This window comes from Calonectris borealis, chromosome Z (assembly GCF_964195595.1).
Source record: "Calonectris borealis chromosome Z, bCalBor7.hap1.2, whole genome shotgun sequence".
NCBI lineage: Eukaryota > Metazoa > Chordata > Aves > Procellariiformes > Procellariidae > Calonectris > Calonectris borealis.
Window position 1 is genome coordinate 74,424,459 of NC_134352.1, and position 26,443 is coordinate 74,450,901.

The 26,443-nt window shown below is 42.5% G+C and overlaps 1 protein-coding gene across 1 annotated transcript in view; it reads left to right on the forward strand.

Moving 5' to 3' along the window:
- Positions 1-26,443, forward strand: part of ADAMTS12 (ADAM metallopeptidase with thrombospondin type 1 motif 12) — a 171,946-nt gene that overhangs the window by 101,734 nt on the left and 43,769 nt on the right. The window contains exons 10-14 of the mRNA XM_075136524.1: positions 3,928-4,020; positions 4,235-4,380; positions 5,218-5,387; positions 13,402-13,535; positions 24,202-24,322. Coding sequence (XP_074992625.1) covers positions 3,928-4,020; positions 4,235-4,380; positions 5,218-5,387; positions 13,402-13,535; positions 24,202-24,322 — 664 coding nt within the window. The remainder of the gene's footprint in view (positions 1-3,927; positions 4,021-4,234; positions 4,381-5,217; positions 5,388-13,401; positions 13,536-24,201; positions 24,323-26,443) is intronic.

Consider the following 26,443-nt stretch of genomic DNA (forward strand, 5'->3'; position numbering starts at 1 on the left):
ACTGTTTGCCTTGTGTTTTGCAAGACCTTTTCTGGATCTGGCCCCATATCTGTTGTTAAATGCCTGTCCTTCAGCAGTGGAGTCATTTTAGTTTTAAACTTAAAATACTGATCCTAGGTAAATTATCAATGCAGCTTAAATCCCATTTTAAAAAACAAGATGCTTCAAGCTTACAGCTTTCGACTGACCAAATCATTCTGGGAACAAATCTTCAGTTCCAGGAAGAGTTTTCTGAAGAAATCAGGATTGTGCTGTCTTTCCATATGTCCTGATTTTTCACACTCTTGATGGTCTAACTAATTAAAGGAAATTTCAGTCCATTTACCTTGGAGAATCTTTATTTTCCCATCAAACATCAGATTTTTATGTGGAAATGTGTAATTTACAAAGTACCCTGGGGTCTGTCTCACAGCACAGCAAAAAAGCGTTATGTGGAGGTGCAAGGGAGCAGCATAGTCACAGCAACACAACTCTCTACAACAGCTAGAACCACTGCAGAGTAACAGGTTATATTAGCTAATGTGCAGTGGTATGGTATTTTAACTGTACCTAGCATGTTCAGAGCTATTTGGCTCCATACAGCATTTTTCTACATAGAACAGCAGCAGTGGTTTCAAGAGCTGATCTAGCTAAGTGATCACTAATTTTCGCTGTGTTTTGGGCAGCAATAGGCAGCAAATATTGCAGATAGCATCCAGCTTGCTCGCCTTGTTAAACACAGCTGTAGCAGAAGTGGTGTTATGGCTATCAGCAGTGCTGGAGTGTTTTTTAGACAAGATATTGTGCACAGCTGTGGATTGGGGACTGCTGATGTTGACTGTTTATTCCATTTCGATAATTATGTATATCCTCACCTACCCATCTATTAGGAAGATTATGTCTGATTAATCTTCTCAGCCTTAATAGATAACATGATTACAAATGTTGAACTGCAACTACTGAACCTGAAGCAGGTATTGAAAGATTGCTTTCATTACCTGCTGTTCCAGTTTCCTCAGTTACTGTAATTTGTCTGTTGGTACAGATAGAATACTAAAGTGTAATTTTGCAGTATTGGTTCATTCTCTCTCTCCTTGGGTTTGAACCTAGTAGGCCTTTACATTCAACATCTGATTAATCAATTTTACAGCTAGACATATGTCAGAAAATTAATTGCAATCATCTCATTTTGCTTTTTACTGGAAGGCCTGTGTTTTGCTGGTAGCTGCACTGGCAGGGAAAGGAATTGTGAACAGTATAGTCTGCCTGGCATGTTGAATGATCAGTGTAGTCATTTTGTGTAAGAGGTCTGACTGTTCTTTGTCTTTCCACTATTTACTTAACACTCACTCACTGACCAGGCTACATTTGTTCTGTAACTTTTAATGTCTGACTGCATTCAATCTACAGATTCTTTTTGAGAGAAGAATCTGCATTTAGCTGAAGATGCCACCAGGTTCAGTGATTACACTTAGCAAAGACTGAAGTTTATAATTCAGGTGGTGGTTTCCATGAACCATTTAGGTAGTAACTCCTCTAAGCATCTTCTGAAGTACATAAATATTGTCTCTCTAATAAGGAAAAGAAAAGCAAAATACATATTAGGGGGAGGAGTTTTCCAAGTGGTAGGTAGATCCATAGCTTCCTGTAGGACAGGCTATAGAGCTCAGAATCCTTATCTTACTGCCCTCTTTACCTCCAAAACTTCCACTGACTTCAGTGAAACTGGGTTTTTCTGGACTCAACTTTCTTTAAGGCACAAACCCTGATCTTATAGATTGGGTGGAAAGTGTATACCATATTGCTTATGATAAAAATCACTTGCCTTGCAGTGAATCCATGGCAGAGTTATGAATTTCTGGCTGTTACCTCCAAAAGCACACAGTAAACAGTGATTTTGCTTGTACTGTTGTTATTCCAGTATTCTTAATGGTGGAAAAAGGCTCTGGTACATGGAGATCAATATGGAAGAATTCTTGCAAAGCTAAAGAATTTCCTCTGTGAACTCTTGACCTTTAAATTTATGAGTGCACTTCATAAAAATGTAACTGTCAGTGGAAAGCTGTGTTTGGTTTCTGTGCCTTTCTCTGATATCTGAAGGACAGTGCAGGAGTGCACTTTATATACTAAAAAGCATAAAACATATTCTATACACAAGAGTTAAAATAAAGGATGAATTTCACAATGAAAGAAAATTCATCAGCTGGAACACTTGGGTAAGCTCTGCCTTAAGAACCTGACAAAGATGGCTTCATAAAGAGTTGCTAAGTAATGCTACTTTTGAACTATAGACAGGGAACTGCAAAACAACCTTTGATTTGTATACGTTGCCCAAAAGCAGCTAAATGAGCCAAGATACAATGCCCCAGACATTGTATTCTAACTGGAGATTTGGAGTGTTTTGAGATGTTCTGTACTATCAACTTTCTTTCTGGTGTTCTAGATGAAAACGAAGGTGAACACACAATGCAGAAAGTAAATAAAAGGCAACTCTCTCAAAACAGACTGTGCCCAAGCTTAGCTATTTTAAATAGAAGCAGGTCAGAAACCAGCAGCCAAGTTTTGCATTTCACGCTCAGCCAAAAGTTGCTGTTAGCTCATTGGGGCTGGATTTTTGCAAGTGCCCAGTTTCCATGTTGGCTCCCAAACCTGGCGTGTTGTTTGCTCTGAGAATCCCAGTGGGAGCTCAGATCCCGCTAGCGCGGGATCCTTCTTATCGACCCCTTTCTTTGAGCTGTCCCTGCTTCACAGGTAGATGCTGCCAGCTCTGTTCCCTCTCCCAATGCTGAACTCTGCAGTTCAAACAGCCTTTGTCAAGACCTGGCCCAGAGCCCCTGGGCTTTTGCTTCTGCTGTTCTAGTTGGGAGTGCACAGTCACTCTGACACCCCTGGTTTCTTCCACTTTCTTGGAAGTGGTCTTCCACACAAAGCCCTGCTCACTCAGGAGTTCCCAAGCATGCAGGGCTCCTGGGCGTCAACCAAAGAGAAGCTGGTGTGCATGTGAACTGAGGAGGGGGATATAGCCCTCGATGTCTGTCCTCACTCTCTAGAGAATAATTCTGGTTAGGTGAAGAAGACTTGTTATAAGGTAGCTGTAACATTTCTTGCCCTGCTAGCTTTGTTGACTCTCAGGAGTTCCTATCCCTTCTGTGGAGTTGACCACTGCACATGGAGCAGCAGCTGAAATGCTGTGCTTTACTGGCAATGTATTGCATTAAACTGGCACCAGTTTCTGAATAACTTAATATGCAAGCATTCACCAACCAGAGTCCTTACTCTCCCCAGCCCACGAGGCTTTTTTCTCTGCCAGCTAGCCTGGACTGCTTTTTTTAGATAATTCCCTTGCCATCTGCTTGGCTGATGTTTTAAGAGACCTGTGTTTTGATCACTTTTTCCTCATGCAGTTTTGGGACTCCATGAATATTAACCTGGCTGTTGTACTTGGAGTCATGATGTTGTTTTTACTTACCTGGCTGGCTTCTCTAACCTTCTTTGATTTCACTGTATGTTTTCAGGCAGACAGCAATGCAAAACTGAACATTGTATTCATTAGTACTCATCAAACGAAAATAATACAAACTCCGTTCACCTTTGCTATAAACAGTAGTGCTCAAACTTTGTAAAGCCATTTTTCCTGTGTGTAGTTGGGAGCTGAGCAGCCAATGAAGAGAATATTTAAACTCACATAGTTCAGGTAATTCACTTGATAAAAAGTATTCACTGTTTCGTATTTGTCAAATAGTCCCTTCTTGTACACCAATGAGAAGTACCTAAATTTGGACTCTTGGTGGGTCCTAACTTCTGGAAAACACTGAACACCCGCCTCTGGAAATACAGCCCTTATAAGGCTTTGTAAACTGATGTACAAAACCGTGGGAGAGTTCGGAAAATCTTGGCCATAGGAGTTCAGCTCTGCTTCAGACTGCTGCAGTTTTCTTTCTTTTCCAGAACCTTTGCCAAACACTCTGGTGCTCAGTGAAAGGCTCGTGCCGCTCCAAACTGGATGCAGCTGCAGATGGAACTCGGTGCGGAGAAAACAAGGTGACTGTGAGCTGTGCTGCCTGCAAGCTGCGCTGCCTGCAAAAGGATGGCAGAGGAACCATTGTTTAGCGTGAAGGAGGGGCATCCTGTGACATCTCCATTTAAATTTCCACTTAAGTTTCGACCTTCAGGGACTGAAATAACAAATAATTCACAATAACATTTTTCTGCAACACTGACCTGAAGCTGTTTGTCCTTTCTCTTCTCTCTTCAGTGGTGCTTCTCTGGTGAGTGCATTACAGTAGGCAAGACTCCCGAAGCAATCCATGGTGGATGGGGCGTTTGGTCATCCTGGTCCCATTGCACAAGGACATGTGGGGCAGGAGTTCAGAGCGCAGAGAGACCATGCGATAACCCAGAGTAAGCTGAGTGCACAATCTTTTCTTATCTTTTATTCAAGGTCTTTGAGGTACTTATGACATTGAAAACTCTTTTGTATGAGACTGTTGTCTTGCTGTGGCACCTGCTGACAGACACAGAACACCTCTCCTTCCCAGTTAAGCATACTTGTGTGAAATTCAGTTGGCTCACCTTTTACAATCGTCATCTCGTTCTTTAATCCTTACTCTCTATGGAGCTTATTTCTACCCAAAATGAAAAAAATCCTGTTATTTAGCATTTGGGCTTTGCAGAAATAATAGAAATATTGCTTTGATAATACTGCCATGATTAAATAAATGTCCTCAAACACCAGGTGAGAACAAGAGCTAGCAGTCTGTTCCTGAGGGAAATCAAGGACTCACCTTTCATGTCATCAGCTTTGTTTGAGCTTCAGACACGAGTTGATGGGTACAGAACATGAAAGGCAGAATTTTCTAATACACATGTGAGTTCATGGAGACCCTACATCTCATTTTCAGAAAACACTAAGATGGTGCCTAAGAGCAGAAATCACTTAGCTTTTCTGGAAGAACTGTCAAACATTCTGGAAAATAATGCTATTTGGGGGGAGTTCATTTGATAAGGTTGTGAGCTCAACTGGGCAATGTACCTAGAACTTCTTTGGGATACAGACTTTGTCTAAATCTCTGTGCTTCATACAGGCATGTTTGGGTACTTGAACATGTGAACAGTATCTCTGTCCTGTCAAGGGTTCAGATTCACCTTGTTATCCCACTGGAACCTGAAAGACATTGCTCTTTTAAAACTATTTTTTACCTGGAGTCTTATGTCCCAATCTCAATGTTCTTTTTCTAGACCACAGTTTGGAGGAGACTACTGCACTGGAGAAAGGAAACGCTATCGCATGTGTAACATTAGCCCCTGTCGCAAAGGCTTGCCTACCTTTCGTCAGATGCAGTGCAGTGAGTTTGATACAGTTCCCTACCAGAATGAATTCTACCACTGGGTTCCCGTTTATAACACAGGTACGAAGCTACAAATTTTTTGATATCTTGTATAAAAAGTCAAATTTAGAGACCTATGAGAAACCTCTATGAGGGCAAGAAGTCACTGAATTATAAGTCTTTTAATTAATTGGAGAGAAAAGTCTGGTGTGCCTCCATACGCAGGTGTGCCTTTTGTATATGCACAAAGGCAGTGGTTCTCCTATACACATAGATGTTTTTGCAAAGCTCTGGTGATAATGGCTGTGAGTGTAACTAGCCCAGTTCCTGGAAAGACATTGCACTAAGAAAAGCTGTTGAAGTCACATCTATACTAATTGTTTGGGATAGACCGAAACCATTTTTTCTAGTGTCAACCGCAGAACAAGAAGTACAGTAGTATAGTGTAGAGCTGCATATTTAGGCCTGCAGGCATCACTGCACCCAATAAGCAGAGCTGTTCCGCTGCACAAATGTGGCTTTACCTCTTCCAAACTCAGATCTGCATGGTAAGTGTACCTGGCACCACACTGAGGAAGTAATACCTCAACAGATTCAGTATTGTGCTGCCCTGTATGTAGAGACAGAATCGATGCCTCTGCCTTATAACTTGCTTTGTAACAGCTATTTACTAAATACAGGGGTAATAATTATTACCATGCAGTTTGATTCTTGTTGTATGCATAAATGTAAGGTCTAGATTATCTAGTAGAAGCAAGCAATATAATTTTTTAATGAACAAATAAACTAGTTAGGGAAGTGAAGCTCAAGATTCAACTTTCAATTTTGTTTGCCAATAGTCTTTTTCAGCACGTTCATTGCATTTTCACAGTTATTGGCAGTTCTGAATAGGTTTCCTAAATTTCAGCTACTGTTTCAATTTCATCTGACAAATACACCATTGAAGATGAAACATGAGCAGACAGACTTCCAGGAAAATTTCTGATGAAAGAAAATATGGTTCATAGAAAGAGACTTTTTCAGAAGTACTCCCAGTAAAACAAACCATGGTAAATGCTAACAGCCTAGGGCTTAGTCCAAAGCCAAACTCATAAACCGCTTTCTGCTGTCACCTGTCACTGAAATTGGGATTCCAGTCCTCTCTGTTACTTACGTGTACCACTGCAGGGTACAGCCTTGGTTCTGTTCATGTCCTCTCTAGGGCATGCTACAGAACTGGTAGTTCTGCATGTGCATTTGTTGCAGAAGGTCTACTTTCAAAGGGCATTAAGAATAATGAATCAAATGCTTCCTGCACACTGGAAGGCAGGCCTATGGTGTGTCCACACCATATTTCAAATAGAGCTGATTGGAGCTTTACAGACAAACCACTTATCTTTAAAATGCTGCGTTGTTGAGCCTGATATATTTCTTCTGGAATATCCTGGGTTTCAGTGACCTTTTGCAAAATCCTTCAAATACCAAGGAAGTATTTTTTCTGTGGCTTAAAAAGCTTTTTGACTATTTTCACCTGTTTTCTTAGCAGCTGCATTTCATTCTAGAATTACATGTCTCCCTCGTGATCTGTGAGGTCTTTAATGTTTGCAACTTCATTCTTACATTCCATTAGCAGCATTTGAAGTGCTTTTTTGCTACTAAACTCTAACTTACAAAAATCCTGGCTTCTTCAGATAGGCAGGCTCTCCTGGGAACACTCATCTAAGCAGGGATTTGGCCAAATCCTCTGCTGATCCTTCATCTGACATCATCATTGTATGATTAAGGGCGGGTGGCTATCATGGGCGCCCTGCTTCCAGTTTTGTCCAGCCAGCATTACCTACTGCACTGAAATACATCTGAGAGTTTTCCTCCCACCTCAGTTTCAAATTTTCTTTCACCTACCATTGATTGCTAAAGGTGTCCTGGGCAAAATAACTTCAAATAGGATCATGAACAGTGCGCTCTCTGTGAGATGGAGCCATCTGAGCCTTTCTTGTGAGTGTTTGTCCTAAACAAACAGAAGACTTTCAACAAAAGCAAACCAACAGCCTCTTGTAAACCCCACACAAAAAAGAGCTGATGTTTCAGGGCTCTGGAGACTTAATCACCATGCTACCATATGCACACCAACCTTTGTCAGGGCACACCAGCTTCCCTTACTTTTCCTCTTAACTGGTGCAATCCAATTTCAAAGACTTTTCACAGCACTCTGTTGCTACTTTAGCTTGCTGCCAAGAAGGTTTTGGCTTGTGTGGTCGGTTGACCCTGGCTGGACGCTAGGTGCTCAGCAAGGCCATTCTATCACTCCCCTTCCTCAGCAGGACAAGGAGAGAAAATATAACGAAAGGCTCATGGATCAGATAAGGACAGGGAGAGATCATTCACCAATTACTGTTACGGGCAAAACAGGCTCAACTTGGGGAAAATTAATTTAATTTATTACCAATCAAATCAGAGTAGGATAACGAGAAATAAAAACCAAATCTTAAAACACCTTCCCCCCACCGCTCCCTTCTTCCCAGGCTTAACTTCACTCCTGATTTTCTCTGCCTCCTTCCCTCCAGCAGTACAAGGGGACGGAGAATGGGGGTTGCGGTCACTTCATCACACATTGTCTCTGCCACTCCTTCCTCCTCAGGGGGAGGACTCCTCACACTCTTCCCCTGCTCCAGCGTGGGGTCCCTCCCACAGGAGACAGTCCTTCAGGAACTTCTCCAACGTGAGTCCTTCCCACGGGCTGCAGTTCTTCACAAACTGCTCCAGCGTGGGTCCTTTCCATGGGGTACAGTCCTTCAGGAACAGACTGCTCCAGCGTGGGTCTCCCATGAGGTCGTAAGTCGTGCCAGCAAACTTGCTCCAGCGTGGGCTCCTCTCTCCACAGGTCCACAGATACTGCCAGCAGCCTGCTCCAGTGAGGGCTTTCCACGAGGTCACAGTCTCCTTCAGGCGCATCCACCTGCTTCTGTGTGGGGTCCTCCATGGGCTGCAGGTGGATATCTGCTCCACCATGGACCTCCATGGGCTGCAGGGGAACAGCCTGCCTCTCCATGGTCTTCACCATGGGTTGCAGGGGAATCTCTGATCCGGCGCCTGGAGCACCTCCTCGCGCTCCTTCTTCAGTGACCTTGGTGTCTGCAGAGTTGTTCCTCTCACATATTCTCACTTCTGTCTCCGGCTGCAATTGCTGTTGCACAGGTTTTTTTCCACCGTCTTAAATATGTTATCACAGAGGCGCTACCACTGTCGCTGATGGGCTCGGCCTCGGCCAGCGGCAGGTCCATCTTGAAGTTGGCTGGCACTGGCTTATGGAGGAAGCTTCTAGCAGCTTGTCACAGAAGCCACCCCTCTAGCTCCTGCCTCTACCGAAACATTGCCACGCAAAACCAATACAGCTTGTGTTTTATTATCAGGCATTTTAAATCTTCTCGTGCTGCACATTGGATATAAGAGGAAAAGAAAATATCATGAAGCTTTCCCAAACGCTGCGTGCACGTATCAGTTTTTGTATGGAAGTGTCTAGTTGAGGAGATGAAACCCTGAGCTATACATTTTGTGACATTTTAGACATTCTGTGTTCCTTCATCCTGCTGGAAAAACAGTAAATAATCTAGATGGTCACAATTCTCTCTCTGGCTTTAATTTCATAGCTTACAGTTCTAATGAATGTCACATAATTAAACACTGTCGTAATGTCCTTTTCTATTGTGTAAATTGTACCTTCACAAGAGGACAAAGACTCTTTTTTGAATAGCTTATGATTTAATGTAAGGTGAGATACAACAAGCAGCTTTAACAAGCAACCTGGCAGAAAAGCAGTGAATGACATCTCGCTGTTACCTATATTTAAGGTTCCAACTGAGATTTTTCCCTTCTGTTTTAAATGCATCTTGGCCCAAATAGTCCTATTGTAGATTTGCCCTGCAGCACAGAAACCCATGTGCTCAAGCTGGAGCACCTGAGTATCCCTGGCAGTCTCAACATGAAGGGGACTTCCAGCAGGTTTTGCTCTAGAAAAGAGAAGATGGAGTAAGTTAAATGCAAACTACTTGAAGAGAGTTTCTATAGGTATATAGCATGCATATCCCTGAGCTAGTAGAGATACAGGGTAGCAAGACTGCATGGCTCTGTGCAGTGTTGTACTCGGGTCTGGAAGAAGCTGTCGAGATTCAAGCAGATCTGTGCCCTTGTTAACTGACTTTGAAAAGCAGGACCCTGTGGTCTTATCAGCTCAGTTTGAATGTAGCTCTTCTGCTTTCAAACTTGGATTTGGCATCAAGTTTTCTGTCACTGTACTTCATACGGCAACTTCCCATCCCTTCCGCTCAAGCAGTACAGGAATCGCCAGAGAGAGCTGGATCCAGCAGTTCTTCATGTTGATAAAAGGTAGGACAAGCAGAAACAGCCAAAACAGCACGAGGGAACTTTAGGTTACACATTGAAAAATCTTCATTGCCGTATGGGTGGTTAAATATTAAAGCACGTTACCTAGAGGGTTTGAGGAATTAATATTATCGTTGTAGATATAAATACAATCTAAGCAGGAGCAGTCTAAGTGGCTTTGATCCCACTTTGGTGTGGAAGGATGGGTAAAATGCTGTAGACTTTACCCAGGCAGAAATCAGCTCTGTTTAATCGGGAATTCAGTGTGCTTTTTCTGAACACGGATTGTGTGGGCATGGTCATTACTGAGAGTTCACAGAGTGGACCTAGTGTTTCATGCATATGCTGAATTGCAAGAATTTCTGTATATTTTGGCCTAAAAGTTACTAAGAGACAGCCTTTTTGTTAAAGTCTCATCATGAATTAATCAAATTTGCTAAAGTAACTGAAACTAAACCAGCTGCTTTAATTAGTTCCTTCTGAGCAATCCTAGTGCTCATATTGATCTCAGTTTAGTCTATTTAGATTTTCGGGACTGAACTAAGATTTAGAAAATCTGAATTCAATGCCAGTCTTTGCTTTCAAGTTCTTCCATTATTTCAGGAAATCTATTTATTTTCCTTGTGTATCAGTTCTCTACCTGAAAGTAGGAGATAAAAGTACTTTCTACATCTGTATCTGTTTCATGTTTAAAATGTTAGACTTTTTCAGGACAGTGGCTGATTGTGGTATGGTTTATTTACAGTCCTAGAATAATGGAGCCTTCATCTTTTGTCAGGTCCCTGAGCTCAGCTGTAAAAAAATAATAATGATAGATAAATAAATAATTTTAGAAAATGAATGGCTAATACAGTGCTAGGATAATTTCCTCAGTAGTGCCCTAACCAGCCTTCTATGCAGATGAAATATCAAAACAACTTGAAGAATGATGGCAGGAGTGTAAGTATTGGATGTGATTGATTTTGTGGGGAGAGAGCAATACCCTCTTGTTTCCAGTCAGGCTCAGTAGAAAACTGATATGAAGAAAAGCAATACAAAATTTGTGGGTACAGGTAGGATTTAATTTTAGATCAATTACTACAATTAGGAAGACTAGGAAAGCTTTCATGCCTAGAAAGCCCTTCTTTGAATCATGAACCCTTGCAAGTCTGAAAGTTTGCTTGTTACTTATTTTTACTTTTTATTTTGGCTTAGTATGGGAGTTATCTTTCTCTACGACCTTTTTCTGAGTTATATACCTAGAGCATCATAGTTATGACAGGAATATGTCAGCAGTCAGCACTGCCTGCTTTTTCTTGCTCAGTGATTTCTGAAATAAAATTGGATACTGTCTTGCTTGTTATGTCAACACACAGCTAGGGAGGAGGTACAGATATCAAACTGCTGCTCTACATATTTCATTATGAACAATGTAAAAGCTGAAATGGGTTTATGCAAAGTCTGTATCCATCAGGATTGATTCTGAGCAGGTAACAGACTAGCTGGAATTCTGGGATTCTCCTTTCCATAAGGGTATTGTGCTTTCTGTTTAAAAAATGGTGCATTGAGAGGGTAAGCAAGGTGAAACAAAATTTAGAGCAGTAAAGTAATCAAATTACCCACATGGCCCGAAAAAGATTTCTGCAGATAGCAGTAAAGTTACTTGTGTTGCTTATCATGACAGCTCTTATCAGAACAACTGATGGATGTTGTGGCTGGCCGTTTTCACACAGGGGCTGAGGGCTGATAAGGATTACAGACTTTATGTTCTTGCCTGAGACTCTTTTGTAGCTCCATCTCTGTCGATATTCGTGAACATGACTCACATCACCTTTAATTCCACCAGTTTTATAACCTTCGTCTATGTGTGTCCTCTGCCTCTAATCACTCTGTTGCCCTTTATGAAGGCGTCTTTATTTGAGAAGCCAAAAGCACAACATTGTTGTCAGTCCTAAGATGCCATTTTAGCTCTACTGACAAGAGTGAAAACACAAAATGCCTCATTAAGGTTTTGGATTTCCTTTAGTGTACCTTTTTTATTTTTTGGATCCCAGTTCTGCAGAGATCCTGTTTACATGAATGAGATTCATAGTTTTAAAGCTCAGGCTGTGTAAGATTCAGTCCTTGAGCTGGAAGCACTTTGGGGACAGGAGCTGCTGTCACTTTTGTGCACTGCATGGTTCTGTGTATATATTGATGCTGTACAAACCAGAGCAACGAGAGCGAATTTCCCCCTTCAAAAGAGTAAACTCTTTTGTAGGAAATTATTTAGTTTTGTTGCATTACCAAAAGTTTGAATTTCTCTCATTACTAGAAATTCCTCTAACTTTAAACACAATTCTTTGTATGACACAGACCAGGTCAACAAAGGAGGAAGGGGAAGAAGAAGAAGAAACAAATTCATTAGCCAGGATGTACAAGATGTGTAGTTACACTGCATCCCTCTGAGACCACGGCAGCGACTTTTGTCAGTTCTGTCAGGCACAGGATGAAACTGTCACTCAGCAGACGCACCTCTGCAGCACACAGGAAGATTGTATTAAAATGGCTCAATAATGGTGCCTTGAAGTCCCTACTGACTGGTGGTTTTAAGGCCCACTGCTTTGCTCAGCAAAGCATTTCAGCTGGCTGAGCATGAACAAATTGCTTTAGCACCTGGCTAGACTGGGGTCTTGAAATAGACCAAAACCAGAGGACAGGTCCTCTGTTGCTGTCCCTCATCAATATGACAGTGGATGATTTTTTTTTCGGTCGGATAGCTCTGGCTCTGCTGAAGGGTTTCCAGGGAATGATATAAGGGCAGGGATTATATCTGTCTTTGCCTTGACCCTGGTTTCAGTTCTGACTCATCTTCCATGTACACAGCTTATTTATCAAACTTGTGTCCTTTAACTCTCTGAAGCCTGAGTTTCAAAATTTCCCATTCCCAAGGGCAAGTGTCTGTGAGGCACGGTGGTGTGTGTTTGGCTCTTCTTACTCTATGGATAGAATAGACTAAGGCTGGTCCATTGCAGAAGATCTTGTTTCAGAAATCCATAGATTGCTTTTGCTACAGCTTTTTCCTTCCCTGTTGCTTCCCTGTTCTATCCAAGAACAACCTGGGTCTGTAAGACCCATCAATATTATCCCCATTTCATAAGTTATCAAACAGGAAAAAAGTCCAGTGTTTGAAATAATTTATTAAGTGCCAGCAGATAGCTGAAAATAAGCAGTGATGTGACACTTTACTGACATACAGAAGAACAGAAGCAACCATTTGACTGCTGTCTGAGAGAGGCTGGCAGCAGTGATGAGCAGGTATGAATTATCTCTGAAATCACTCAGTCATCAGCTGGTAGAAAACTGTTGCTTGTCAGTGTCCTTGGCAATCTCACTCCCAGATTTCTCCTTTCCCCTCAGTAATGACAGTTGGTTTTGCTGGTTTCCCATTCCTTTCTCTGTCACAGCTGACAGCCTCATTACTGCACGACTCAGCCAGTAGCTGTTAGTGCACCAGCGATGGAGAGCATGGAGGCGTGAGGGCACCAGCCTCCAGCTGCTTCCTAGAAGTCCACAAGTGGCATTTATCAGGCCTGTGTCCATCTGCTAGCAATATGACCCTGGCTCTGCTAACTGCTTCTGATTAGGCAATTTCTGTCAGCTTATGCCAGGGAAAGTGAGTGGATGGTGCAGTAAAGACAGACTGTCATTCCCCGTGCATCACAGTTCAATGTCCCACTGAAGTATTTTCTGAGAAAGTATCTTGTTTTCGTTTCAGCAAACCCCTGTGAGCTCCACTGTCGCCCAATAGACGGCCATTTTTCAGAGAAGATGCTTGATGCAGTCACTGATGGTACTCCTTGCTTTGAAGGAAGGCACAGCCGAGATATCTGTATTAATGGCATGTGTAAGGTATTGGGTATGTTTGCATGTTTCTTTCTCTACAATTTTATTTTGTAAAGTTACAGGAAAATGTTTAATAAATTTTTGGGAGGATTGAGGCCAAGTGCTCCATTTTATCACATATTTAATGATCATGGAAACAAGTTTATAGAAACAGCTTTTCCAAGCAGACATAAGAGTAATTTCCGTCCTTTTTAATGAATCCATTAGACTGAGCGCTAATTACTTTTGGTATCTTTTAACTCCTCTCGTCTTCTTCCGTTATTTTAGACATCAATTTAAGAAAATCTGTTTGTTTCTGATGAGATGTTTTCACAAAGGATTGTAGCTTTAGGGTTGTAATTGGTGTCACCACTTTGTGGTTTTTTTAATGAAAATGAAGTTTAACATTACACATTATGTAGCAGTTCTGAACTGCTTGTTCAGAAAATCCTTGTAATAGGATCAGACATTTGCACTTGAAGGCAGTAAAAATTATTTTAGTTTACAATTGTAAATTGAGTAATGCTCTACAATGAGATAACGGGCAAACACAGAGTATATGGTTCAATAACGTTCTGTTTATTGAAGAATAAGTATAAAGTTCTCTGCATATTCTGCATGTTCGTAGTAGGTTTCCAGGACGATGTGTGTGTTTGTGGCATTTGAAGCTGTGTTCTGTAAATGCTATAACACCCACAGTCTTAGCATTGGTTTTAGTGAATTTCTCATAAATAAAACGAGTACTTTACTTGTAGGGGATGTATTTACAGCTACGGTTTATTTCTTCGGATTGGGGATTTGCATCCGGTACCCCCTTGAAGCCTGATAGCTTTTTTGCTTTTAACATCTTTGGAAACAAAAGCAGGACTTGGTGTCTTGTGGAAACTACATTAGCTTATCGTAGGGAGCTTGGGATTATATGTCCTAAGTCATTGAATCATATAAAAATGCAACTAGAAGGGACTTCAAGAAGTCATCTGTTTCATCCCTTTACAGAATCATGTTCCTTTTTCACAGTCTTTTCTTAAAGACTTCTGGTGATGGAAACTCCACATTTTTAATAGGTCATTGGTATATCCTCTCTAAAGACTTCCTATTTTAATGGAATGCCAGTGCCTCGGAGAGCAGCAATAAAAGATTTTTTTTAAACATTCCTTGCAGGACATACATTTGTGAAAGGGAGTTACTGAGACCCTGCTCAAATTCACAGTGAAGAGATTCAGCTTGACTTTGCTGAGAGCTAGGATGGGCCTTTTAACTTTGATGGTGAAAGACCTGACCTGGCCTTGAGCAGTTCAAGCCAGATGGAAACACATCTTTAGGATATTGAAATATGTAGAAAAAGTTGCATACCATATCAGTGGTTTTGAACTTCACTTGGAAGAGGCCAAGTGCTGAACTTAGAAGGCTGTCTTTGTGATGTTACACTTTCATTTTCTGATTTCCAGCTCAAATGGACTGGGATCACTATGGTTAATTTTAATTTCCATACGCTTTCTGTATCGAACCTTGTGTGTGACAGTTCAAATTTATACCTATTTTAGAAATAGCAAAACATCAGAGGTGAAAGGAAAGCTAATTCTAATTGCAGTTTGTAGATACTAGATATAATTTAGCATTAATAGTTCTGGGGACTCAAAGCCTTTCTCAAAAATTTCCTCCAAGATACTGGTGCTATCATAAATACAGATTTGTCAGCATTTCACATGCTGACTACTGCTTCACATCTTCTGACAAACAGATTTAATTGGAGTCAGAATCACAAAGCGAACAATATAATCATGCAACTGCCACAAATGAGACCAAATGATGAATAGGTAACCCAAATAGCTCACATTTCCAAAAGATGGTGTGCTTTTATCTGAAATAGGTACGCAACATAACACTTGAGTAGAAGCTTTTTCAAGTATCTCTGTATGATTCATTAGTATTTTAGTCCAGCTAGTTAAACACAATACATACATTACAGGTTACAGTGAATAAATCTGGAAATGCATTTAATATAATTAGTCTGGTACATCATTCTTGTACTCCAATAGCTGCATGTTGCTAATGATGTGAAAAACGAGTTCGTGAACATTAATGGCAATGTCTATTAAAGCCCTGTTCTGGTTTTCAGTACTATATCTCACAAAAGCACTTCACATTTGTTCTGAGTACTAAAATAACACTTCACTTAGGTCTGAAATGGAGCAAAAAATTAAAATGGTGAGATGTTGTACATTAGATCCACTGACCATATTGCTTGCACGTGTTTGGTGTTCAGACTAGCTTTTTTTTACCAAGTTCGGAGTTTTCCTAGTGCATAAGTCAAAACAAGATAGATAGACTCAGATTCAGTCAAGAATTTAATCTCCTAAATTCAGCCCATTTCAATCTGATTTTGCAGTTTGCCATGGTTTTGTTCAGGGCAGTCAGAGAAATTGGTCTTACCTTGATGGCTAAACATGGATTGAGATGCCTCATTTTAGCTACCTGAGGTATACTGGATGCATTCCTAGCCACCTTGGCAAAGCCATAATATGCATCTTCAAGTAGGAAATAAGTATGGACAGACACTAGTGCTGATTCACTTGACCCTTGCAATTTGTGCAATATATGGGTCCTAATGTTTTAGAAGTGGTGCCTGTGCCTCAGTGAAGAAGGAGGCCTTATCGGTGAGGTGTTGGTCTGGTATTGCTTTAGAACTTGCCTCATCAATTCAAAGACAAGCTAGAATTGTTAACTCCTTTGAGGGCCTGGCATATAAAATAGCTGAGTCCTCTCTCAGCGTTGTTCTTACACTGAACACAAGTTCCCTAAACACATGTAATGCTGTTAAATCACTCAGTGCTGGAACCAGTGGCTGCAAAGGGGGATCTCAAAGCTACGTGCCTGCAGTTGCAACCATGTTTTGTTCCAGGTGGTGCTAATAATGTCACTAGGAAACTCCCTGGTGTGGTATGGCCCTCTGGTTATTACCCACTATTGGTTATACAGGTTGGCAGTGATGCGGTTGTGGAGAGAAGTTCAAAAGCGATCAAAAGGGACCTCAGGGCACTGGGGTGATTGGTTGAAGGATCAGGAGCACAGGTAGTGTTTTCCTCGAACCCTTCAGTGGCAGGGAAGAATACTGAAAGGAACAGGAAAACACACCTGATTAACACGTGGCTCAGAGGCTGGTGCCATTGATGGAATCTTGGCTTTTTTGGTCATGGGGAGGTTTACACGGCACCGGGCCTGCTGGCGACGGATGGAGTTCAGCTGTCTCACAGGGGGAAAAGGATTCTCGCGTATGAGTTGGCGGGGCTCATCGAGAGAGCTTTAAACAAGGTTCGAAGCAGTAAGGTGATAAAACCAGGCTCACTAGAGATGAGCCTAAGGGGTGGCATGCCGGTGTTGGTGGTGAAATCGATAGCCCAGCTCAAGTGCATCTACACCAATGCATGCAGCATGGGCAGCAAACAGGAGGAGCTGGAAGCCATTGTGCAGCGGGGTAGCTATGATAGTTGCCATCACAGAAACACGGTGGGATGACTCTCATGACTGGAGTGCTGCAATGGATGGCTATAAGCTCTTCAGAAGGGACAGGCGAGGAAGGAGAGGCGGTGGGGTGGCTCTGTGTGTTAGGGAGCGCTTCGATTGTATAGAGCTCAATGGTAGTGATGATAAGGTCGAGTGCTTGTGGGTAAGGATGAGGGGGAAGGCCAACAGGGCAGATATCCTGCTGGGAGTCTGTTATAGACCACCTAGCCAGGATGAGGAGGCAGATTAAGCGTTCTGCAAGCGGCTGGCAGAAGTCTCACAGTCGCTAGCCCTTGTTCTTGTGGGGGACTGCAACTTTCCGGATGTCTGCTGGAAATACCCCACGGCAGAGAGAAAATAGTCGAGGAGGTTCCTGGAGTGTGTGGAGGATAACTTCCTGACGCAGCTGGTAAGCGAGCCCACTAGGGGAGGTGCCTCGCTTGACCTGCTGTTCACAAATAGAGAAGGACTGGTGAGAGATGTGGTGGTCAGAGGCCGTCTTGGGCTTAGCGACCATGAAATGGTAGAATTCTTGATTCTTGGTGAAGTAAGGAGGGGGGCCAGCAAAACCGCTACCATGGACTTCCAGAGGGCAGACTTTGGCCTGCTCAGGACACTGGTCGAGAGGATCCCTTGGGAGTCAGTCCTGAAGGGCAAAGGGGTCCAGCAAGGCTGGACGTTCTTCAAGAAGGAAGTCTTAAAGGCGCAGGAGCGGGCTGTCCCCATGTGCCCTAAGAAGAACGGGTGGGGAAGACGACCGGCCTGGCTGAACGGGGAGCTTTTGCTGGGGCTCAGGAAAAAAAGGAAGTTTATCACCTTTGGAAGAAGGGGCAGGCAACTCAAGAAGAGTACAGGGATCTCGTTAGGTCGTGCAGGGAGGAAATTAGAAAGGCAAAAGCCCAGCTAGAACTCAACCTGGCCACTGTCATAGGAGATAACAAAAAATGTTTTTACAAATACATTAATGACAAAAAGAGAGCCAAGGAGAATCTCCATCCTTTATTGGATGCGGGGGGGAACGCTGCCACCAAGGATGAGGAAAAAACTGAGGTACTTAATGCCTTCTTTGCCTCAGTCTTTAGTAGTCAGACCAGTTATGCTCAGGGTACTCAGCCCCCTGAGCTGGAAGACAGGGACGATGAGCAGGATAAACCCCCCATAATCCAAGAGGAAGCAGTTAATGACCTGCTACGCCACCTGGGTGCTCACAAGTCTATGGGGCCGGATGGGATCCACCCAAGGGTACTGAGGGAGCTGGCGGAGGAGCTTCCGAGCCGCTCTCCATCATTTACCAGCAGCCCTGGTTAACTAGGGAGGTCGCGGATGACTGGAGGCTTGCCAATGTGACGCCCATCTACAAGAAGAGCCGGAAGGAGGATCCGGGGAACTACAGACCGCACAGCCTGACCCCAGTGCCGGGGAAGATCATGGAGCCATTCATCTTGAGGGTGCTCACAAGCCATGTGCGGGACAACCAGGGGATCAGGCCCAGCCAGCATGGGTTCATGGAAGGCAGGTCCTGTTTGGCCAACCTGATCTCCTTCTATGACCAGGTGACCCGCCTCGTGGATGAGGGAAAGGCTGTGGATGTGGTCTGCCTGGACTTCAGTAAAGCCTTTGACACTGTCTCCCACAGCATTCTCCTAGAGAAGCTGGCGGCTCACGGCCTGGACAGGTGCACTCTTCGCTGGGTAAAAAACTGGCTGGACGGCCGAGCCCAGAGAGTTGTGGTGAACGGAGTTAAATCCAGTTGGCGGCCGGTCACGAGCGGTGTTCCCCAGGGCTTAGTACTGGGGCCGGTCCCTCAGTACTGGGTCCAGTATATAAAGATATACTGTTAAATATCTTTATCAATGATCTGGACGAGGGGATTGAGGACTCCCTCAGTAAGTTTGCAGACGACACCAAGTTGGGCGGGAGTGTTGATCTGCTGGAGGGTAGGAAGGCTCTGCAGAGGGACTGGACAGGCTGGATCGATGGGCCGAGGCCAACTGTATGAGGTTCAACAAGGCCAAGTGCCGGGTCCTGCACTTCGGCCACAACAACCCCAGGCAACGCTACAGGCTTGGGGAAGAGTGGCTGCAAAGCTGCCCAGAGGAAAAGGACCTGCGGGTGCTGGTTGACAGCCGGCTGAACATGAGCCAGCAGTGTGCCCAGGTGGCCAAGAAGGCCAACGGCATCCTGGCCTGTATCAGAAATAGTGTGGCCAGCAGGAGCAGGGAGGTGATCGTGCCCCTGTACTCGGCACTGGTGAGGCCGCACCTCGAATCCTGTGTTCAGTTTTGGGCCCCTCGCTGCAAGAAGGACATGGAGGTGCTGGAGCGTGTCCAGAGAAGGGCAACGAAGCTGGTGAAGGGCCTGGAGCACAAGTCTTAGGAGGAGCGGCTGAGGGAACTGGGGTTGTTTAGTCTGGAGAAGAGGAGGCTGAGGGGAGACCTCATCGCGCTCTACAACTACCTGAAAGGAGGTTGTAGTGAGGTGGGGGTCGGTCTCTTCTCCCAAGTAACAAGTGACAGGACGAGAGGAAATGGCCTCAAGTTGTGCCAGGGGAGGTTTAGATTGGACATTAGGAGAAATTTCTTTACTGAGAGCGTGGTCAGGCCTTGGAACAGGCTGCCCAGGGAAGTGGTGGAGTCACCAGCCCTGGAAGTATTTAAAAGACGTGTAGATGAGGCCCTTAGGGACATGGTGTAGTGGGCATGGTGTGTCGGGTTGACGGTTGGACTCGATGATCTTAGAGGTCTTTTCCAACCTTAATGATTCTATGATTCTAATAAGGAGATGAGAGATGTGGTCCCCTTAATCCTTTTATTGTATTTGCACCTAGCCTGGCCTTCCTTCAGGTACCCTTTTAGATACCCTCCTGTCATGATGAAGACTTATAAACAGCTTTGAGTGGAGGGAGTCAACAAGATCTGTCACTAATTTAATCTAAAATCATCAAGATATACCATGACTAGTTTGCTATTTAACCATATTCCTCCATGCTCATCCTTTGAGTATCACTTTTTTCCCTTTATTTCAAAGATCTTTAAAGCACATATTCTATCTTCCTCTGTTTTAAATTATACATCAGAAGTGCAATCTTAATTCTTACTAGAGCAGTCAGTTGCTCCCAAAGTGTTAATAAGCAAAGATACTGCTACCAGAGTATGTTTGTTGAGCAGTGATGTGTACATGACTGAGAAGTTTGGTCAAATACAAGCCATGGCATCATCTAAAAGTGAAGGCTTACATGGTGTACGCACTGGGAGTGTGCAGACACTGAGGGTGGGGGACCTGGCATCTCTGCTGTTTCTAACAGACATTCATCTCCTGCATAGAATTTTAATAGGCTTAAATGACCTACAGTCATGCAAATCTGTGAGCTGTTCTCTGTGGTAATTCACGATTGTTATGTTAAGAGACTGACATTGTATTGGACAATTACACAGCTGTGTAGTACTAGGGAGGAAAGTGGTTTTTTCTCTTGCTGAAAAGCAAATCACACATCTCAGATTTTTTTGTAGTAGCTTTACTACCTCTCACTATGGTTCAACCTCATCGTCCCACTGCTAGCCCGACAGGACATTGATTCAGACCCATCTGGACAAATTATAAGAGAAATAGGCACATCGGAACACATTTCTCCCCATTCAAGGCAGTGTCATGGACAACATGACATGAACATGATTTCTTTATTTGGAGACCAGTGGGGGAGACAAACGAAAGGAGAAGCTTAAAAGCGCGATATGGCATCCACTTTGATATTCAGGCAGTACATCCAGGCTGTACCCTTCACTGACAGCAAGGACTTTTTATATCTGCTCCCTGCCATCAACATGACACAAAAGTTTCTCCCTCTGGAAATGGCCAAAGAGTAATATCTCTGGCTGTTTTCCCTTTAGTCACTGAGCACCAGGAAAGAAATTGTTTCTCTTTCCTGTAATGCAGCCAGGCAATTCAGGTCATATTTTCTGCCTCCACAGTGTGTGCTGGGACCAGAAATAAAGCTAGCCTCAGGTGCCTCAAAAAGGCTCTTGGTGAATGAGGCAATGGTAAAGGGCTGCATGGAGGGATGCCAATTTGCGCTGCATGTGCTGTGGCACACAGCGGTTGCTGTAGCACAGCACGTTTCACTGGCAGAGGGTGCACAAGGACGTATGTGTGCAAAAGAATCAGAGCCTAATGGCTGCTGATTTTTTTCCTGTTTTATAATCTGCGTTTAGTCTCCAGATCCCTTTCAAGAGGAAATTTGGCAAAAATTTGAGGCACATTATTTAAGGCAGTTTTAGAAAATATGGCTACTGCGTATCTGGAATAATCAGAAGAATGAGGAAAGCAAGTAAAAGGGAGGAGGAAGCATCTAGAAATTAATCTAATGGATGACAAAAATAATGTGATATTCACTGGAGCGGGAAAGTAAAACATGGCCTGGAAATTAAAGTTCATGTAAATGTACTTATAATGAATGACTGCGGAGCTGTTTATTCTGACACATGAGCATATACACTTTGTGATGGTCATTAACGGCCTTGTAAGATGAGGCCCTATTGCTAGATATGAAGACCATTGTACCAGCAGTAGCACTCCAGAGCTAGGGAAAAAAATGAAGGCTTTATTTACTGTGATGCAGTAAACTGCCTGCCCTGCCACAGTTGTCTGCAGTACCTCATTCTTGGGGATCCCTGCACCCTACCCTGCCACATGCATGGGTAAGACTGTGATGTCTGATCAGATACAAACTATGTTTCAAATATCAGAGGAAAAATAAAATACAAGCTTCTGTGGTTGTAACTGCAAGGGACAAAGGGGTTCCCTTCATGTCATAGCGATGTCATATTTTGATGCCATGGATGTGTTGCTAAAGGAAATGTATGGCCAGGTGGGAAAGATCTGAGGTGATTCTGACTGAGCTGATGCAGAGTACGGCCCACGCAGAGGCACTAATTGGCACCCCAAAGGCAGGAAAGTGATGATACTGTGGTGCTGCCATCGGACTCATTTGCTAGTGCCAATGCAGTAGTTCAGGACTAATTTGTTCAGCGTTTGAGGATTTTTACGCTACACAGTACTCACAAGGGATATGCTCAATGTTGTTCCTTTCAAAAGGTCTGATTGACAGCCTGAACTAGATAAATTATTTCACTCAAACAACTATGAACAGTAAATAAAGATGAACAGAAACCTTTTCAAGAACATGCATTTTCTACCAGAAAATGCTAATTTGGCAAAAATGATACAATTTGAAGACAAGTCATTTTTTTTAAGAAGTTCAAAAGAGAAGTTCCAAAACACTCGTTACTAATATTTTATAATAGCAAAACATGAAATGCAAGCGTTCCATTTCCAAATTTTCCCCAACTTTCTGTTTAATAGTGAATATGTGCATAGAATAGAAAATAAACTTCAACTTTCAGGACTCTCCAGAGAGGCTGGTTACTCCTCTTGTCTAATAATAAACCTGGTAACAGTGACTTTACTAACTGTTTGTAGATGATTAACAAATGTACTAATAGTACAGTAAATATACTGCAGAATGCATCTCTTTAAGAAAATAACTAGACACCTACCTCTTTAAATTCGTAGAAAGTGTTAAATATAAACTGCAGTGCATCTGTAGATAGCAGGTGAAGAGTCAGATCTGAACTCTTGGTAAGATAAAGAAACATCCTGTACTTATCGCAATGGCATGTGTGTACTTTGAATACTTCATTAAATCCATCCTTGGTTGAATAGCTACATCCTTGGAGGCAAAAACGTAGTCACCTTCTTAACATGTGCTTATCTCTGTAACATTCTGTACTGCACATAAATGTGGTCCTTGGTGCCGAGATGTGTCTGTGTGAAAGAAATGTCTTTCACACAAAACCTTCCCTTTTTTGAAAGTAGTCTCTGCTGAACGGAGAGAGAAGCTGAGGCTGCTGCAGAACCTTTTGGCGTGGCCATTGTTTTTCAGAGCAGGTATCAAAGGTGTTGGCGAAGTGTGGGCATTAAGTGATGGATGAACCCTCTGTAAAAATGCAAGTGACATGGTTTAATACCGTTTGTAACTTGAAGCGTTTCCTTGCTTCCATTTTTGTAGCTTCTCTAGCTGTTCATTAAATCACTGGTGCATAGAGGAAAAGTTCGTGTGTTTCGTGAGCTGAAAATGATGGAAAAATATTAGAGAATGAAGGAGCCTTTATACCTATATTAGTCTAATAGATGGATTTTCCTGTCAGAAGCTTACAGTAGCTGATGTACTGAAAGTAAAATAAGATCAGAATCAAAAGAAGGGATACCCAGATTTTCATACATCAAGAGGGTGTTAGAAAAGTTGACAGGTTTTGCACCTGCTTATTTTGAGAAAAATCAGCTGAGAAAAACTTTACATACCACCAGACTTATGGCTATTCATCTAAATCACAGGCCTGCAGATATCTTAGGTACTATTAACAACCATTAAGTGTTGGACATTAGGTTGTATTCTGCAACCTTGCTAGTTTTTAAAGAGAGGCAAAAAACACCCAAAACCAAGCGAAGATTTTGTTGACATTTAAAGGCATTAGTGCACAGAATTTTTGATTTGGGCAAGAAGAAGTTTTGTCCGTACTCAGTATGAATAATTTTTTCTCTCACTTTCTCCCTGTAGCAAGCATGAACTGGAAAATCAATCTTTACCAGAACTTGATCCATTCCCCCATGCTGGCGAGCTGGAGAAGCAGCTGTCAGGGGTATAAAACTTCATGTCTGCTGAAGAGTTTCTCTTTGCCAGGGGGTTTGACTGCAGTAGAGGTTCTGCACTGTCTGACAGCCGCAAAAAGCTGACACAGAGATTTCAGTTCTGTTACTGCATTGTATTCCTAGGAATCCATGGATGCTTCTATGACATGAGAAAGCAGACACAAATCCTAGATGTACTGGCCAATCCTAGATGTTGAGACCATTTGGGTAGCATGTTTCCATCTCAAGTGACTGGTCACTACTGTATGTTTCATGACATGATCATGGTTGTTGTTTGTTTGTTTTTCACCTTCATATAATATATGAGTTTGGCCAAGATATAACAATCTCTAATATTAGTTTGTTTATATAGGATATATACTCTTCCACAAAAATGATTCTCCCCCTTTTTAGGAGAGTAGAGTACACTGGAGGCAGTGATACATGAGCTCTGAGTATTTCATTGTGGAGGTCACATTTATTCTGAAACTGTTTTTCCTTCTAGTCTGTTGGCTGTGATTATGAGATAAATTCCAATGCAACTGAAGATCAGTGTGGAGTTTGCCTGGGAGACGGTTCTGCTTGTCGTACAGTGAAGATGACATTTAATCAAAGTGAAGGATTTGGTAATACGGGTTCTTTTTTTAAACTTTTCAGTTGGTGAAGTCATTTCTCTACATAAAAAGGTTTAAGCACTTCTCATTGCAAACTGAGTGATTGATCTGTGTAGGAAATTGTAAATGGATGTTTCGCAGTGAATCATGCTTCTTCCAGAAAAGATCTGTGGTCTGTGCTTTTAAGTTCACCTTGTCTGATAAAAACTATGTCAGAGACCAACATGCCCTACGCAAGTTATGCAGATAATAAAACCTGAAATAGCAAGTGCATTTACAAAATTAATGTAATTTACCACCTTGGAAAATGTGGACCAAATCTCTGGACAGTGTAAAGCACCAAGAAAATGCTGGAGTGAGTGGCTTGGGGTTTCATTTCTAAGTGTCATAAATCTGATATCATTGGCTCTGGTGAACATGTGCCACCTCTTCCTCATGCAGAACTTTGCACGTCTGGTTGCTCTAAAGTTTTCTATGGGATGCCTCTGGCTTAAAAGAGGAGAAAAGTAATTTCCTGCAGGGTTGAGGTGGTCTGAATCAGCACTGGGAGGACTGAGCCTTTCTTCACTGACGGCAGTGAGACATTCAGGCTTTAAGTTACCTTATGCAGGATGAATGGGAGCCAAAGAATCTAGAAGAGGGAGTGGGAGACTAAAGCTGAATGAGAACCATGGTGGTGAGCTGGAGATGGCACAGAGAGCCAGGATGATCAGCTTTGAATGGGAAACCAGGACAGGAGGGGGAGAGGTGAGAAGATGGGGCACTGGAGAGTGTGCTTAGAGCAGGGTCTGGCTGAAGAAAGAGGCTGGTGCAGAGATGAGAAGTGTCAAGAGCAATAATTGGTACCCTAAGTGAGGAGGGAGAAACTGCGGTGAGGGTGTGGCTTGGGCTGGCTTTTGGACTTGTGGGTTTTTTTCATAAAATAGTTCTGATTTGAACAAATATGATTTGTGCTAAAAATTTAGAGCTGGTTTAATAAAATTGTCCAAAGTTTGGGGGAAAAACACTTTTACTATTTCAAGTTGTTTTCTGTACTTTTGCTTTCCTCTGCTCCATATCCCGCAGATGAACTGTGAATATGCCTGCAACCATGCAGCAGTGCAGGTTGTATGCGTGTGTGAGACTTACAAAGGAAAATCTAGAGCTCCCTCTCCTCCAATACTACAGTAATCATCCAACCTCTGATCTTTTGCTTCTGCTACTCTAAAATTCACCCTGCCTTTGACTGTGTGTGGGTTTTCCAAGGCTGCAGATGATGTGGAGTTTATTTTCAAGTAACAGTTTCACTAAAAAGGTCCAGTACTGTAACATATGGGAGGATAACTGCCTCTTATTTTATTTAAATTCATTTTGTGTTTTATCTTCACTTAGTTTTTCCTTACCCCAAGATTCAGTAAGCCTCACTGACAGATACTACTGAGGGATACTGAGTGTTAAGTAAAATTATTTCATCGCTTTCTTTAGATTCAGTAAAAAATTGATTGATTCTGCAGATTCTTTCCCTTTTACAGATGTTGACTCCATTGCAGACAAAATAAGGAGATGTGTCAGGAAAGGCAGAAGTTGGTGGGCTTTTCAGCTTTTAAGACAACGTGTGGATCTTACTGATGTTCACAGGTGTTAAACTGAGAACAGGAAAATGGTTTTGTTCACAATATCTAGCTTCTTTTTGTCTCTGACAGGTACTGCAGTGCTCTGTCTTGCAGTACAGATTTATGGCAGAGTGGCTACTGAACAGTTTATGTAAACATAAAGACTTCAGGCTCATAAATTCAGTATAGGTAACTAAACTGGACCAAAGCATGCTGCCAGTCACTGGCAAGGAAGATTTGAAGAGTTTTTTCTATGTTCAATGGCACAGAGAAATAAAAAATCAAAGCTAACATATTTTGATTTAAAGCTTTATTCAGAATCTACGTCCAGCAGGGCCTTTCTTGGGTCTGGTGCTGCAGCAGTGTGTATTCTGTCTGCAAGTTGACTAAGTTGCTAGGTCAGACTAATGAAATGCTAGGAAAGAGTTTTAATAATTCAGCCTTTCACTGCAGGGCAGGGTGATCAGTTTTACCTGAAGTCTTACTGCCTCATGTTCAGAAAGAAAAGTTTTAAAATCTGTATTATTTCTTGGATTTTCTT